Source organism: Mobula hypostoma, chromosome 5 (assembly GCF_963921235.1).
Source record: "Mobula hypostoma chromosome 5, sMobHyp1.1, whole genome shotgun sequence".
In the NCBI taxonomy this organism is placed as follows: Eukaryota; Metazoa; Chordata; class Chondrichthyes; order Myliobatiformes; family Myliobatidae; genus Mobula; species Mobula hypostoma.
The window spans coordinates 198,486,827-198,504,297 of NC_086101.1; the positions used below are offsets into that span (position 1 = coordinate 198,486,827).

General features: G+C 42.7%; 1 protein-coding gene across 5 annotated transcripts in view; it reads right to left on the reverse strand.

Annotated features, from left to right (window-relative positions):
* The window catches only part of LOC134347280 (WD repeat-containing protein 70), a 211,642-nt gene that overhangs the window by 35,658 nt on the left and 158,513 nt on the right, over window positions 1-17,471 (reverse strand). For all 5 annotated transcript variants that reach the window (XM_063049678.1, XM_063049679.1, XM_063049681.1 and 2 more), the window contains exon 12: window positions 11,790-11,874. In XM_063049678.1, the coding sequence (XP_062905748.1) occupies window positions 11,790-11,874 (85 nt within the window). The remainder of the gene's footprint in view (window positions 1-11,789; window positions 11,875-17,471) is intronic.

The following is a 17,471-nucleotide window of genomic DNA, read 5'->3' on the forward strand; positions in this document are numbered from 1 at the left end:
ATGTCCAAATTTCCAACATCCACTACATCCCCTTTATCTATCCTACCTGCAATCTCCTCAAAGAATTCCAACAGGTTCAGCAGGCAGGATTTTTACTGAAGGAAACAATGCTGACTTGTGCTGACTTGTACTATCTTGTCCTGTGTCACCAAGTACTCAATCACCTCATCCTTAATAACTGACTCTAACGTCTTCCAATGAGGTCTATAATTTCCTTTCTGCTGCTTTCCTCTTTTCTTAAAGAGTGAAGTAACAATTGCAATTTTCCAGTCCTCTGGCACGATGCCAGAGGACAATGATTTTTGACAGGTCATTTCATAGTCATACTTTATTGATCCCAGGGGAAATTGGTTTTCGTTACAGTTGCACCATAAATAATAAATAGTAATAGAACCATAAATAGTTAAATAGTAATATGTAAATTATGCCAGTAAATTATGAAATAAGTCCAGGACCAGCCTATTGGCTCAGGGTGTCTGACCCTCCAAGGGAGGAGCTGTAAAGTTTGATGGCCACAGGCAGGAATGACTTCCTATAACGCTCTGTGCTGCATCTTGGAGGAATGAGTCTCTGGCTGAATGTACTCCTGTGCCCACCCAGTACATTATAGAAACATAGAAACATAGAAAATAGGTGCAGGAGTAGGCCATTCGGCCCTTCGAGCCTGCACCGCCATTTATTATGATCATGGCTGATCATCCAACTCAGAACCCAGCCTTCCCTCCATACCCCCTGACCCCTGTAGCCACAAGGGCCATATCTAACTTCCTTTTAAACATAGCTAATGAACTGGCCTCAACAGTTTGCTGTGGCAGAGAATTCCACAGATTCACCACTCTCTGTGTGAAGAAGTTTTTCCTAACCTCGGTCCTAAAAGGCTTCCCCTCTATCCTCAAACTGTGACCCCTCGTTCTAGACCTCCCCAACATCGGGAACAATCTTCCCGCATCTAGCCTGTCCAATCCCTTTAGGATCTTATACGTTTCAATCAGATCCCCCCTCAATCTTCTAAATTCCAACGAGTACAAGCCCAGTTTATCCAGTCTTTCTTCATATGAAAGACCTGCCATCCCAGGAATCAATCTGGTGAACCTTCTTTGTACTCCCTCTATGGCAAAGATGTCTTTCCTCAGATTAGGGGACCAAAACTGCACACAATACTCCAGGTGTGGTCTCACCAAGGCCTTGTACAACTGCAGTAGTACCTCCCTGCTCCTGTACTCGAATCCTCTCGCTATAAATGCCAGCATACCGTTCGCCTTTTTCACCGCCTGCTGTACCTGCATGCCCACTTTCAATGACTGGTGTATAATGACACCCAGGTCTCGTTGCACCTCCCCTTTTCCTAATCGGCCACCATTCAGATAATAATCTGTTTTCCTATTTTTGCCACCAAAGTGGATAACTTCACATTTATCCACATTAAATTGCATCTGCCATGAGTTTGCCCACTCACCCAACCTATCCAAGTCACCCTGCATCCTCTTAGCATCCTCCTCACTGCTAACACTGCCACCCAGCTTCGTGTCATCCGCAAACTTGGAGATGCTGCATTTAATTCCCTCATCCAAGTCATTAATATATATTGTAAACAACTGGGGTCCCAGCACTGAGCCTTGCGGTACCCCACTAGTCACCGCCTGCCATTCTGAAAAGGTCCCGTTTATTCCCACTCTTTGCTTCCTGTCTGCTAACCAATTCTCCACCCACACCAATACCTTACCCCCAATACCGTGTGCTTTAAGTTTGCACACTAATCTCCTATGTGGGACCTTGTCAAAAGCCTTTTGAAAATCCAAATATACCACATCCACTGGTTCTCCCCTATCCACTCTACTAGTTACATCCTCAAAAAATTCTATGAGATTCGTCAGACATGATTTTCCTTTCACAAATCCATGCTGACTTTGTCCGATCATTTCACCGCTTTCCAAATGTGCTGTTATCACATCCTTGATAACTGACTCCAGCAGTTTCCCCACCACCGACGTTAGGCTAACCGGCCTATAATTCCCCGGTTTCTCTCTCCCTCCTTTTTTAAAAAGTGGGGTTACATTAGCCACCCTCCAATCCTCAGGAACTAGTCCAGAATCTAACGAGTTTTGAAAAATTATCACTAATGCATCCACTATTTCTTGGGCCACTTCCTTAAGCACTCTGGGATGCAGACCATCTGGCCCTGGGGATTTATCTGCCTTCAATCCCTTCAATTTACCTAACAACACTTCCCTACTAACATGTATTTCGCTCAGTTCCTCCATCTCACTGGACCCTCTGTCCCTTACTATTTCTGGAAGATTATTTATGTCCTCCTTAGTGAAGACAGAACCAAAGTAATTATTCAATTGGTCTGCCATGTCCTTGCTCCCCATAATCAATTCACCTGTTTCTGTTTGCAGGGGACCTACATTTGTCTTTATCAGTCTTTTCCTTTTTACATATCTATAAAAGCTTTTACAGTCCGTTTTTATGTTCTCTGCCAGTTTTCTCTCATAATCTTTTTTCCCCTTCCTAATTAAGCCCTTTGTCCTCCTCTGCTGAACTCTGAATTTCTCCCAGTCCTCAGGTGAGCCATTTTCTCTGGCTAATTTGTATGCTACTTCTTTGGAATTGATACTATCCCTAATTTCTCTTGTCAGCCACGGGTGCACTACCTTCCTTGATTTATTCTTTTGCCAAACTGGGATGAACAATTGTTGTAGTTCATCCATGCAACCTTTAAATGCCTGCCATTGCATATCCACCGTCAATCCTTGAAGTGTCATTTGCCAGTCTATCTTAGCTAATTCATGTCTCATACCTTCAAAGTTACCCCTCTTTAAGTTCAGAACCTTTGTTTCTGAATTAACTACGTCACTCTCCATGTTAATGAAGAATTCCACCATATTATGGTCACTCTTACCCAAGGGGCCTCTCACGACAAGATCGCTAATTAACCCTTCCTCATTGCTCAAAACCCAGTCCAGAATAGCCTGCTCTCTAGTCGGTTCCTCGACATGTTGGTTCAAAAAACCATCCCGCATACATTCCAAGAAATCCTCTTCCTCAGCACCTTTACCAATTTGGTTCACCCAGTCTACATGTAGATTGAAGTCACCCATTATAACTGCTGTTCCTTTATTGCACACATTTCTAATTTCCTGTTTAATACCATCTCCGACCTCACTACTACTGTTAGGTGGCCTGTACACAACTCCCACCAGCGTCTTCTGCCCCTTAGTGTTACGCAGCTCTACCCATATCGATTCCACATCTTCCCGGCTTATGTCCTTCCTTTCTATTGCGTTAATCTCTTTTTTAACCAGCAACGCCACCCCACCTCCCCTTCCTTCGTGTCTATCCCTCCTGAATATTGAATATCCCTGAACGTTGAGCTATGTAGTGGATGGAAGACATTGACCAAGATGGCATGCAACTTAGACAGCATCCTCTTTTCAGACACCACCGTGAGACAGTCCAGTTCCATCCCCACAACATCACTGGCCTTACGAATAAGTTTGTTGATTCTGTTGGTGTCTGCTACCTTCAGCCTGCTGCCCCAGCACACAACAGCAAACATGATAGCACTGGCCACCACAGACTCAGCATCGTCCGGCAGATGTTAAAGGACCGCAGTCTCCTCAGGAAATAGAGACGGCTCTGACCCTTCTTGTAGACAGCCTCAGTGTTCTTTGACCAGTCCAGTTTATTGTCAATTTGTAATTGGTATTTGTAATCCTCCACCATGTCCACACTGACCCCTGGATGGAAACAGGGGTCACCGGTACCTTAGCTCTCCTCAGGCCTACCACCAGCTCCTTAGTCTTTTTCACACTAAGCTGCAGATAATTCTGCTTACACCATGTGATAAAGTTTCCTACCGTAGCCCTGTACTCAACCTCATCTCCCTTGCTGATGCATCCAACTATGGCAGAGTCATCTGAAAACTTCTGAAGATGATAAGACTCTGTGCAGTAGCTGAAGTCCGAGGTGTAAATGGTGAAGAGAAAGGGAGACAAGACAGTCCCCCGTGGAGCCCCAGTGCTGCTGATCACTCTGTCCGACACAGAGTGTTGCAAGCACACATACTGTGGTCTGCCAGTCAGGTAATCAAGAATCCATGACACCAGGGGAGCATCCACCTGCATCGCTGTCAGCTTCTGCCCCAGCAGAGCAGGGTGGATGGTGTTGAATGCACTGGAGAAGTCAAAAAACATGCCACCACAATCTCTCATGCTACCTAGGGTGCAGTTCATCTGGTCCAGGTGACTTATGTACCTTTAGGTCTTTGAACGTTTTGAGCACCTTCTCTCTTATAACAGTTCTCTTCCTTCACACACTACAACATCAGGCATACTTCTAGTGTCTTCTACAGTGAACACTGACACAAAATGCTCATTTAGTTCATCAGCTATCTACTTGTCCCCTGTTATTATTTCTCCTGCCTCATTTTCTAGCAGTCCTCTATCTACTCTCATTTCTCTTTTGTTTTCAAAATATTTGAAAAAAACTTTTACTATCCTCTTTGATATTATTTGCTAGCTTGCTTTCATATTTCATCTTTTCCCTTCTAATGATTTTTTTCGTTGCTCTGTGTAGGTTTTTAAAAACTTCCCAATCCTCTATCTTCACACTAACTTTTGCTTTGTTGTATGCTCTTTCTTTTCCTTTTACAATAGCTTTAACTTCCCCTGTGAGCAACGGTTGTAGTATTTTGCCATTTGAGAGTTTCTTCATTTTTGGAACACGCATGTTCTGCACCTTCCTGATTTTTCCCAGAAATACACGTCATTGCTGCTCTGATGACATCCTTGCCCACAGCTCCTTCCAGTTTACTTTGGCCAACTCCCCTTTCATTCCACTGTAATTTTCCTTACTCCACTGAAATACTGCTACATCAGACTTTACTTTTTCCCTATCAAATTTCAAGTTGAACACAATCATATTGTAATCACTGCTTCCTGAGGGTTCTTTTACCTTAAGCTCCCTATTCGCCTCCAGTTCATTACATAACACCCAATCCAGTATATCTGAACCCCAGTAGGCTCAATGACAAATTGCTCTAAAAACCTCTCTCTCAGGCATTCAACAAACTCACTCTCTTGAGGTCCATTACCAACCTAATTTTCCCAATCCACCTATAAGACCATAAGATATAGAAGCAGAGGTTGGCCATTCCGCCCATCAAGGGCCATTCAATCATGGGCTGATCCAATTCTTCCAGTCATCCCCAGTCCCCTGCTTTTACCCCATACCCTCTGATGTCCTGGCTAATCAAGAACCTATCTATCTCTGCCTTAAATACATCCAATGACTTGGCCTTCACAGCCAATCGTGGCAGCAAATTCCACAGATTTACCACTCTCTGACTAAAGTAACTTCTCCGCATCTCAGCTCTAAGTAGATGTCCTTCAAACCTGAAGTCATGCCCTCTTGTCCTAGAATCCCCTACCACGGGAAATAACTTTGCCATATCTAATCTGTTCAGGCCTTTTAACATTCTTAATGTTTTTATGAGATCCCCCCTCATTCTCCTGAACTTCAGCTGCCAGACGTTCCTCATACAGTAACTCTTTCATTCCTGGTATCATTCTCGCGAATCTTCTCTGAACCCTCTCCAATGCCACTATATCCTTTCTAAAATAAGGAGCCCAAAACTGCACACAATACTCCAAGTGTGGTCTCACGAGTGCCTTATAGAGCCCCAACATCACATCCCTGCTCTTATATTCTATACCTCAAGAAATGAAAGCCAACATTGCATTTGCCTTCTTCACAACCAACTCAACCTGGAGGATAATCTTTAGGGTATCTTGCACAAGTCCCTTTACATCTCTACATTTTGAATTCTCTCTCCATCTAAGTAATAGTCTGCCTGTTTATTTCTTCCACCAAAATGCATGACCATACATTTTCCGACAATGTATTTCATTTGTCACTTCTTTGCCCATTCCCCTTAACTAGCTAAGTCTCTCTGCAGGCTCTCTGTTTCCTCAACACTACCCCCTCCTCCACCTATCTTTGTATCATTAGCAAATTCAGCCACAAATCCATTCATACCGTCGTCCAAATCATTGACATACATTGTAAAAAGCAGCGCTCCCAACACCAACCCCTGTGGAACTCCACTGGTAACCAGCAGCCAGTCAGAATAAGATCCCTTTATTCCCACTCTCTGTTTTCTGCCGATCAGCCAATCCTCCACCCATGCTAGTAACTTACCTGTAATTCCGTGGGCTCTTACCTTGCTAAGCAGCCTCATGTACAGCACCTTGTCAAAGGCCTTCTGAAAATCCAAGTACACCACGTCTACTGCATCTCCTTTGTCTACCCTGCTTGTAATTTCCAAAAAGAATTGCAGTACGTTTCTCAGGCAGGACTTTCCTTTCAGGAAACCAAGCTGGCTTTAGCCTATCTTGTCATGTGCCTCCAGGTACTCTGTAATCTCATCCCTGACAATCAATTCCAACAACTTCCCAACCACTAATGTCAGGCTAACAGGTCTATAGTTTCCTTTCTGCTGCCTCCCACTCTTCTTAAATAGTGGAGTACATTTCCAATTTTCCAGTCATCCGGTACAATGCCAGAATCTGTCAATTCTTGAAAGATTTTCGTTAACGCCTCTGCAATCTCTCCAGCTGCTTCCTTCAGCACCCAAGGGTGCATTCCATCAGGCCCAGGAGATTTATCCACCCTCAGACCATTAAGCTTCTTGAGCACCTTCTCAGTCGTAATTTTCACTGCACAAATTTCACTTCCCTGACACGCTTCAATTTCTCTGCCATCTCTGCATCTCTCATTACAATATCTCCAGCGTCATTTTCTATTGGTCCTATATCTACTCTCGACTCTCTTTTAACCTTTATTTACTTAAAAAAACTTTTAGTATCTTCTTTGATATTAGTCACCAGCTTCCTCTCATAATTCACCTTTTCCTTCCAAATGACTTTCTTCATTTCCTTCTGCATGTTTTTAAAAGCTTCCCAATCCTCTATCTTCCCACGAGCTTTGGCTTCCTTGTATGCCCTATCTTTTGCTTTTACTTTGGCTCTGACTTCACTTGTCAGCCACTGTAGTGTCCTTATTCTCTTTGAAAACTTTTTCTTATTTGGAATATATCTGCCTTGTACTTCCCTCATTTTTTACAGAAACTCCAGCCATTGCTGCTCTGCTGCCTTTCCTGCAAATGTCCCTTTCCAGTCAACTTTGGACTGCTCCCCTCTCATGCCATTGTAATTTCCTATATTCCATTGAAATACCGACACATTGGATTTTATTTTTTTCCCTCTCGAATTTCAATGTGATCACTGTTCCCTGAGGGTTCCTTAACCTTAAATTCTCTTATCACCCCCAGATTATTGCACAACACTCAATCCAGCTCAGTCGATCCCTTGGTGGGCTCAACAACAAGCTGTTCTGAAAAGCTTTCCCTTCGACATTCTACAAATTCTCTCTTGAGGTCCAGTACTGACCTGATTTTCCCAACCCACTTTAATGTTAAAATCCCCAATGATTATCATGGCATAGACTTTCTGACATGCCTTTTCTATCTCCTGCTATTATTTGTAATCCACATCCCGGCTGCTGTTTGGAGGCCCGTATACAATTGTCATTAGGGTCTTTTGACCCTTGCCATTTCTTAACTCAACCCACAGAGACTCTACACCTTCCAATCCTTGCAATGTTGGATCTCCTCTTAGGGAATGAGATAGGTCAGGTGACGGAGGTATGTGTTGGGGAGCACTTCGGGTTCAGTGATCACAATGCCATTAGTTTCAATATAATTATGGAGGAGGATAGGTCTGGACCCAGGGTTGAGATTTTTGATTGGAGAAAAGTTAACTTTGAGGAGATGCGAAAGGATTTAGAAGGTGTGGACTGGGACAATTTGTTTTATGGGAAAGATATAATAGAGAAATGGAGGTCATTTAAAGGTGAAATTTTGAGGGTACAGAATCTTTATGTTCTTGTTAGGTTGAAAGGAAAGGTTAAAAGTTTGAGAGAGCCATGGTTTTCAAGGGATATTGGAAACGGTTCGGAAAAAGAGAGATATCTACAATAAATATTGTATTTATTGTACAAACGTTTGTAGATACTTACAATAAATAATAATTATTATTTAGTGTCAGTCAAACGTTTATCTTAGTATATAGTATATATTTTACCTTTGTATGCATATAAAACACTTAAGAAACATATGTATTTCCATAATTAAACCACTGTGTTGCTTAGTAATAATTGTAGCTTTCATCCGGGCAGGGCCTTTCACATGCTCCATTATTCTCACTTTATCCTTCAAAATTGTTCCGATCGTTGACTGACTGTAGTCTAATGCTTTTCCAATGACCGATGGTGTTTCACCTCTTTCCGATCACTTTGTTATTTCCACTTTATTTTTAATCGTGATCGTTTTCTGTCAACGGAACAGAAACACTGCGGATTCAGCAGCAGCCGTGGGCGGCAGGTCCCGAGCTCCCCCAGGCCCTGAAGTCCACCTGCACTGAAACAGGTTAAATAAGGTACTTGAGCATCAGCGTTATTTGGTATCCACAGGGGGTCCCGGAACCAATCCCCCACAGATAAGGAGGGCCGACTGTACTTGTTTTTCAGAGGAATGGCCACAGAGGTGCTCTGCTCTAACTGTTTATTTCCATTTCTCCTGACTGTCACCCAGCTACTCGCCTCCTGTAACTTCGCGTTGACTACTTCCCTGTAACTTTGATCAATTACATCCTAACTCTCCCATATAAGCCGAAAGTCATCCAGTTGCTGCTCAAAATCCCTAATACGGTCTTCAACCAGCCGGATGTATAACAAAGTTCCACAGGAGACTCTGGATTTCCCAATTCTCCAACATCCAGCATGAAGAGCACACCACAGCCTTTTAAACGGTAAAGAGAGGGAAAAAAAAACAAAAAGGAAACCTCACCAGATGCTTTACACAGAGTCAGCACCTCTTCTGAACCAAAGCCTCTTTTGAGCCAAAGCCTGTCACTTCTCCTCTTGCCACTGGCCTACTCCAGACAATAGCCACCCTGCTTATCCCTTCTGTACTTTTTAATTCGTAAAGCTCTGTTGACGCCACTGATAGGCTGCGTACAATGGACAAATGCCCTTGAAGCTCCCTTTTTAAATAACCGCCATTGACCTGTGAGAAATACCTCTTGGTAGAGCTCTGTGCTCATGTATTCTGGTAAATACATGCCAAATGCTCTTCATATGACAACCGATTCAATCCTGGAATCATTTTTGTGCACCTCTTTTGAATGCTCTCCAGTTTGAGCACATCCTTTCTAGGGGTTCAAAACTGCCATGTGCCAAGGAGAGTCTGCATATCCTCCCTACAGTCCTCATCTCATCCAGGCGAGAACCTTATTTCCGTTGCAGTAAGTAAGAGCATCATTTCAGTTGCAAAGTTCATAGAATATTATCTTTAATCACTTAGGGAACAGAATACAGGACATTATATTCAGTTACGTAGAGCAGGACCACATCTCGAGGACTGTACACACTGTCAATACCTTGAACGGGCAGGTTTTCTTCTGAGCAAATATGGGTGAACTGTATCTACTCAAGTTTCAGAGAGAATTTTGAATTATCTCAGATGTTAATGGATCTTTACAGGGTAGCTATGGAGTTGTTGCTTTCTCCTGCAGGAAAACCTAGAATGAGAGGTCACTTAAAAAAATTAAGGGTTCATACATTTAAAACTAAGATGAGATTATTTTTTTCTCAGAGGATTGCAAGTCATAAAGTTCTATTGCACAGAAATAGGTCCTCCAGCCCAACTGCCCATGCTGACCAGTGTAAGCAGAGTTTTTATATATTTTTATATGAAATGAGGTTGTGTGGGCATCCTCAGTTTGGTATGGGCCCCTAAATCCTAAGAATTTTCTACAGAGGCACAATTGAGAGCACCCTGACTGGCTGCATCATTGCTGGTATCAGAACTGTATGTCCATTAATCATAGGACTCTGCAGAGACTGCTGAAGACAGCCTAGCATATCTATAGTTGTGAACTTCCCATGATTCAGGACATTTACAAGGACAGGTGTGTAAAAAGGGCCCGTAGGATCACTGGGGACCCGAGTCACCTCAACCATAATCTATTCCAGCTGCTTCCATCCGGAAACAGTACCGCAGCATAAAAGCCAGGACCAACAGGTTCCGGAACAGTTTCTTCCACCAAGCCATCAGACTGATTAACTCACACTGATTTCAGTGTTCTCCATATTTTTTGAGGATGTGACTAAACACATTGATGAAGGTAGAGCAGAAGATGTAGTGTGTATATGGATTTCAGCAAGGCATTTGATAAGGTACCCCATGCAAGGCTTATTGAGAAAGTAAGGAGGCACGGGATCCAAGGGGACCTTGCTTTGTGGATTCGGAATTGGCTTGGTCACAGAAGGCAAACAGTGGTTGTAGACAGGTCACAGGACACATGGAGGTTGGTGACCAGTGGTGTGCCTTAAGGATTTGTTCTAGGACCCCTTCTCTTCATGATTTTTATAAATGACCTGGACGAGGAAGTGGCGAGATGGGTTAGTAAATTTGCTGATGACACAAAGGTTGGGGGTGTTGTGGATAGTGTGGAGGGCTGTCAGAGGTTACAGCGGGACATTGATCGGATGTAAAACTGGGCTGAGAAGTGGCAAGTGGAATTCAACCCAGATAAGTGCAAGGTGGTTCATTTTGGTAGGTCAAATATGATAGCAGAATATAATATTAATGGTAAGACTCTTGGCAGTGTGGGGGATTAGAGGGATCTTGGGGTCTGAGATCATAGGACACTCAAAGCTGCTGCGCAGGTTGACTCTGTGGTTAAGAAGGCATATTGTGCATTGGCCTTCATCAACCATGGGATGAGTTTAAGAGCTGACAGGTAATGTTACAGCTGTATAGGACCCTGGTCAGACCCCACATGGAGTACCGTGCTCAGTTCTGGTCATCTCACTACAGGAAGGATGTGGAAACTACAGAAAGGGTGCAGAGGAGATTTACAAGAATGTTGCCTGGATTGGGGAGCATGCCTTATGAGAATAGGTTGAGTGAATTTGGCCTTTTCTCCTTGGAGCAGCAGATGATGAGAGGTGATCTGATAGAGGTGTATAAGATGACGACAGGCATTGATCATATGGATAGTCAGAGGCTTTTTCCCAGGACTGAAATGGCTAACATGAGAGGGCACAGTTTTAAGGTACTTGGAAGTAGGTACAGAGGAGTTTTCAGGTTTTTTTTTTACACAGAGAGTGGTGAGTGCGTGGAATGGGCTGCCGGCAACAGCAGTGGAGGCGGATACCGATAGGGTCATTTTAGAGACTCCTGGATAGGTACATGGAGCTTAGGAAAATAGAGGGCTATGGGTAACCCTAGGTAATTTCTAAAGTACGTACATGTTCGGCACAGCATTGTGTGCCAAAGGGCTTGTATTGTGCTGTAGGTTTTCTATGTTTTTTTTATATTACATTGACTGTTCTATTTATTATAAATTACTATGATTGCACATTGCACATTTAGACAGAGACATAATATAAAGATTTTTACTCCTCATGTATGTGAAGGACGTAAGAAATAAAGTCAATTCAATTCAATTTTATGTCAGATTAACAGCAAGGTGGAAAAGGGCTGCAATCAGATCAACAGTGACCTTATTAAAAGGAACAGTGGGTTTGAATGCTGGGAGGGCTTTTTATCTGAATTCATATACTCATATATTTATTTTATTTCCAGTAACAGGACAAGGATTGAGCTTTTACCTGAGGCAACAGGAGAATAATATATTAATTCATTAATTATTGTAACTCACATTGGAAAGATGTTTGGGAGATCAGTTGCCACATTCAGAGGATTCCGGAAATTCCTCATATCCCAAGTTTTTATGGTGTCATCTCCTAGAAAACAAGACAGCAACACTCTCACTAATTTGTTTTCTTATATAACATAGGAAACAAAAGTAGTTCACTCAGTACCCATGCCTGCTTTGCTATTTAATAATATCATGAATAATCTTTTACCTCAGCAGCACTTTCCTACGCAAACACTATAACCCTTGTCTCTTACTGTCTAAAATATATCAATTTCTGTTTTGATTTTTTTGAGATCATTTAGTTTAGGATCTGGGATTCATCAGCACGGCCAGCATTTATCCCTCTTCCCTCATTACCATGAAGTAAGACTTGCCTGGCCATTTCACATGGTATTTAAGAGGCAACCTGGGCCACCACAGCTCTCTTGGGCAGACCGTTACAAAGACTTGTTACTTTATGTGTTTCTTGTCAACTTTTCTAAATGACCACACCATTATTTTGAGACAGAGTCCTGGTTACAGACACAAAAGCCACAGGAAATATCAACTTTATTTCTACTCTATAAGGCCCATCAAAAGCTTTGTTCATTTCAATGATGACACCTGTCATACTTTTAGTCTGCTTGATCAAAGTTCAAAGTAAATTTATTATCAAAGTATATATATGTCACCATACACGACACTGAGATTTATTTCCCTGTGGACATAATCAGAAAATTAATAGAATACTAATTATAATAGGATCAATGAAAGATCAATCAGAGTGCAGGAGACAACAAACTGTGCAAATGCAAATATAAATAAATAGCAATAAATAACAAGAACAAGAGATAATGAGATAGAGTCCTCAAAGTGAGATCATTGGTTGTGGGAACATTTTAATCATGGGTAAGTGAGTGTAGTTATCTACTCTTATTCAAGAGCCTGATGGTTGAGGGATAGAAACTGCTTGTGAACCTGGTGGTGCGAGTCCTAAGGTTCTTGTACCTTCTACCTGATGGCAGTGAGAAGAAAGCATGACCTGGGTGGTGGGATCTCTGATGATGGATGCTGCTTTCCTATGCTTCTCCTGATAAAACAAAACTATGATCTCAAGAATCAAACTTTTGTATTACAATACAGAATTCCATAGGAACAGAGAGCAGACCTACAAAGTTTTAACCAACATCTCTATGTAATTGGAAAAAAACACTTGCAACCTCTTCCTAGAGATGCTGCCTGGCCTGCTGCGTTCACCAGCAACTTTGAAGTGTGTTGCAACAGATCACTTGCTTCTTGAATTGCCTGCTGAACCTTCATGTTAACATTCAGTGATTCATCTATTGTGAAACTTTTGTTCAACAGCAGAGGTATCTTTAGACCAAAGTTCACAGGTTTAAGTTAAAAAGCAATAGCTTTAGAGGAGATCCAAGGAAGAATCTTTTCACCCAGAGGGTGGTTGTAACCTGGAATGCACTGCTGGACAAGGTATAGGAGAATGTAGTGTCGCAATATTAAAAAAGTAGCTGGATGAGCACTTGAATTGCCAAGGCAGAGTGGGCTGTAGATCAAGGGCTGGAAAATGGGGTCAGTACAGATAGGTATGTGATCACCAACACATGGGATTGTGATATCATGGTTATTACAGAAACGTGGTTAAGGCAATGGCAACTCAATGTTCCAGGGTATATATTCGAAAAGCATGCCAGAGGTGGAAGTAAAAGAGGAGAGGGACTTGTGTTTTTAACTGGGGGTGGAGTGGAATATCAAGGCAGGGCTTAGAGAGGATATTTCTGGGGAAAACATCCTGTGGGATCATGTGGGTACAGTACTGGAATAACAAAGGGCAACCACTTTGATGGGATTGTACAAAAGCCCCATGATAGTTAGCAAGATGATAACGAGCAAATATGTTGGGAATAATCGGCGGCAGTATGGAGACACAACAGATTCTGCAGACGCTGGAAATCTTGAACAGTACACAAAAAATGCTGAAAGAACCCAGCAGGTCAGGTAGCAGCTGTAGAAAGAAATGAACAGTCAACGTTTCAAGCCAAAATCTGAGTAGGTGATCTAAATTTCCCCAATATTAACTAGGATGGCAACCATGCTACGCAATGGAGTGGATTTATTATGTATTTTATCAAGGAAGTACATAATGGCTTTACCAGAGAGTGAGTGACACCCAACCTCCTCAAATGCTAACAGGATCTCAGATGGTGACGAAGAGATGTACAGGAGTGACATAGATCAGCTGGTTGAGTAGTGCTGCAGCAACAACCTTGCTCTCAATATTAGTAAGACCGAGGAGTTGAAATATTCAAATGAATTTTGTGATTTCACAATCTCCAATCCATTTGTAATCTCTCACTATGGAATGGATGCAGCAATCTGTTTCCCGGTGCATCATATACCAGCCTACCTGGGGGTCTCCTCACTCTCTGAGACATCCTTACAGAAAATAGAACATGGAAATCTACAGCACATTACAGGTCCTTCGGTCCACAAAGTTGTGCCAACCATGTAACCTACTCCAGAAAGTGCCTAGAATTTCCCTACTTCATAGCCCTCTATTTACCTAAGCTCCATGTACCTAAGAGTCTCTTAAAAGACCCTATTTTATCTGCCTCAACCACTGGCACCGGCAGTGCATTTCACACACCCACCACTCTCTGTGTGAAAAAGTTACACCTGACATCCTCTCTGTACCTACTTTCAAGCACCTTAAAACTATGCCTCCTCGTGTTAGCCATTTCAGTCCTGGGAAAAAGCCTCTGGCTATCCACACAATCAATGCCTCTCATCATCTTATACACCTCTATCAGGTCACTCAACCTATTCTCACAAAGCATACTCTTCAATCCAAGCCACATCCTTATAAATCTCCTCCGCACTCCCTCTATAGTATCCACACCCTTTCTGTAGTGAGGTGACCTGAACTGAACACGGTACTCCAAGTGGATTCTGACCAAGGTCTATATAGCTGTAATCTAACCTCATGGCTCTTGAACACAAAGGGGTCAATAACTCTACTGGGTGTTTTTAAAGACCACCGAATAGTAACAGGGACTTTGAAGAACAGATAGGGAGACAGATTCTGGAAAGGTATAATAGTAACAGGGTTGTTATGATGCGTTATTTTAATTTCCCAAATATTGATTGGCATCTCCCTAGAGCAAGGGGTTTAAATGGGGTAGAGTTTGTTAAGTGTGTTCAGGAAGGTTTCCTGACACAAAATACAGATAACCTACAAGAGGAGAGGTTGTACTTGATCTGGTATTGGGAAATGAACCTGGTCAGGTGTCAGATCTCTCACTGGGAGAACATCTTGGAGATAGTGATCACAACTCTATCTCCTTTACCATAGCACTGGAGAGGGATAGGAACAGACAAGTTAGGAAAGCATTTAATTGGAGTAAGGGGAAATATGAAGCTACCGGGCAGGAACTTGGAAGCATAAATTGGGAACAAATGTTCTCATGGAAATGTACGGCAGAAATGTGGCAAATGTTCAGGGAATATTTGTGTGGCGTTCTATAAAGGTACGTTCCAATGAGACAGGGAAAGGATGGTAGGGTACAGGAACCATGGTGTATAAAGGGTGTAGAAAATCTAGTCAAAAAGAAAAGCTTACAAAAGGTTCAAAAAAACTCGGTAATGATAGAGATCTAGAAGATTATAAGGCTAGCAGGAAGGAGCTGAAGAATGAAATTAAGAGAGCCAGAAGGGGCCATGAGAAGGACTTGGTAAGCAGGATTAAAGAAAACCACAAGTATGTGAAGAGCAAGAGGATAAGATGTGAGAGAATAGGACCAAACAAGTGTGACAGTGGAAAAGTGTGTATGGAACCAGAGGAGATAGCAGAGGTACTTAATGAATACTTTGCTTCAGTATTCACTACAGAAAAGGATCTTGGCGATTGTAGAGATGACTTACAGTGGATTGGAAAGCTTGGGCATATAGACATTAAGAAAGAGGATGTGCTGGAGCTTTTGGAAAGCATCAAGCTGGGTAAGTCTCCAGGACCTGACGAGATATACCCCAGGATACTGTGGGAGGTGAGGGAGGAGATTGCTGAGCCTCTGGCAATGATCTTTGTATCATCAATGGGGACGGGAGAGGTTCCAGAGGATTAGAGGGTTGCAAATGTTGTTCCCTTATTCATGAAAGGAAGCAGAAATAGCACAGGAAATTATAGACCAGTGAGTCTTACTTCAGTGGTTGTTAAGTTGATGGAAAAGATCCTGAGAGGCAGGATTTATGAACATTTGGAGAGGTATAATATGATTAGGAGTAGTCAGCTTTGTCAAGGGCAGGTCACGCCTTACGAACCTGATTGAATTTTTTGAGGATGTGACTAAACACGTTGATGAAGGAAGAGCAGTAGATGTAGTGTATATGGATTTCAGCAAGGCATTTAATGAAGTACCCCATGCAAGGCTTATTGAGAAAGTAAGGAGGCATGGGATCCAAGAGGACATTGCTTTGTGGATCCAGAACTGGCTTGCCCATAGAAGGCAAAGAGTGGTTGTAGACAGGTCATATTCTGCATGGAGGTTGGTCACCAGTGGAGCGCCTCAGGGATCTGTACAGGGACTCCTTCTCTTCGTGATTTTTATAAATGACCTGGATAAGGAAGTGGAGGGATGGGTAAGTAAATTTGCTGATGACACAAAGCTTGGGTATGTTGTGGACAGTGTGGAGGACTGTCAGAGATTACAGTGGGACATCGATAGGATGCAAAACTGGTCTGAGAAGTAGCAGATAAGTGTGAAATAGTTCATTTTGGTAGGTCAAAATTGATGGCAGAATATAGTATTAATGGTAAGACTCTTGGCAGTGTGGAGGATCAGAGGGATCTTGGGGTCTGAGTCCATAGGACACTCAAAGCTGCTATGCAGATTGACTCTGTGGTTAAGAAGGCATATGGTGCATTGAATTTTATCAACCATGGGATTGAGTTTAAGTGCCAAGAGGTAATATTACAGCTATATAGACAATAGGTGCAGGAGTAGGCCATTCGGCCCTTCGAGCCAGCACCGCCATTCACTGTGATCATGTCTGATCATCCACAATCAATACCCTATTCCTGCCTTCTCCCCATATCCCTTGACTCCGCTATCATTAAGAGCTCTATCTAACTCTTTCTTGAAAGCATCCAGAGAATTGGCCTCCACTGCCTTCTGAAGCAGAGTATTCCACAGATCCACAACTCTCTGGGTGAAAAAGTTTTTCCTCAACTCCGTTCTAAATGGCCTACCCCTTATTCTCAAATTGTGGCCTCTGGTTCTGGACTCCCCCAACATCGGGAACATGTTTCCTGCCTCTAGCGTGTCCAATTCCTTAATAATCATTTATGTTCCAATCAGATCCCCTCTCATCCTTCTAAATTCCAGAATATACAAGCCCAGTTGCGCCAATCTTTCAACATATGACAGTCCCGGCATCCCAGGAATTAACCTCGTGAACCTCCGCTGCACTCCCTCAATAGCAAGAATGTCCTTCCTCAAATTTGGAGACCAAAACTGCACACAATACTCCAGGTGTGGTCTCACCAGGGCCCTGTACAACTGCAGAAGGACCTCTTTGCTCCTATACTCAAATCCCCTTGTTATGAAGGCCAACATGCCATTAGCTTTCTTCACTGCCTGCCGTACCTGCATGCTTACTTTCAGTGACTGATGAACAAGGACACCAAGATCT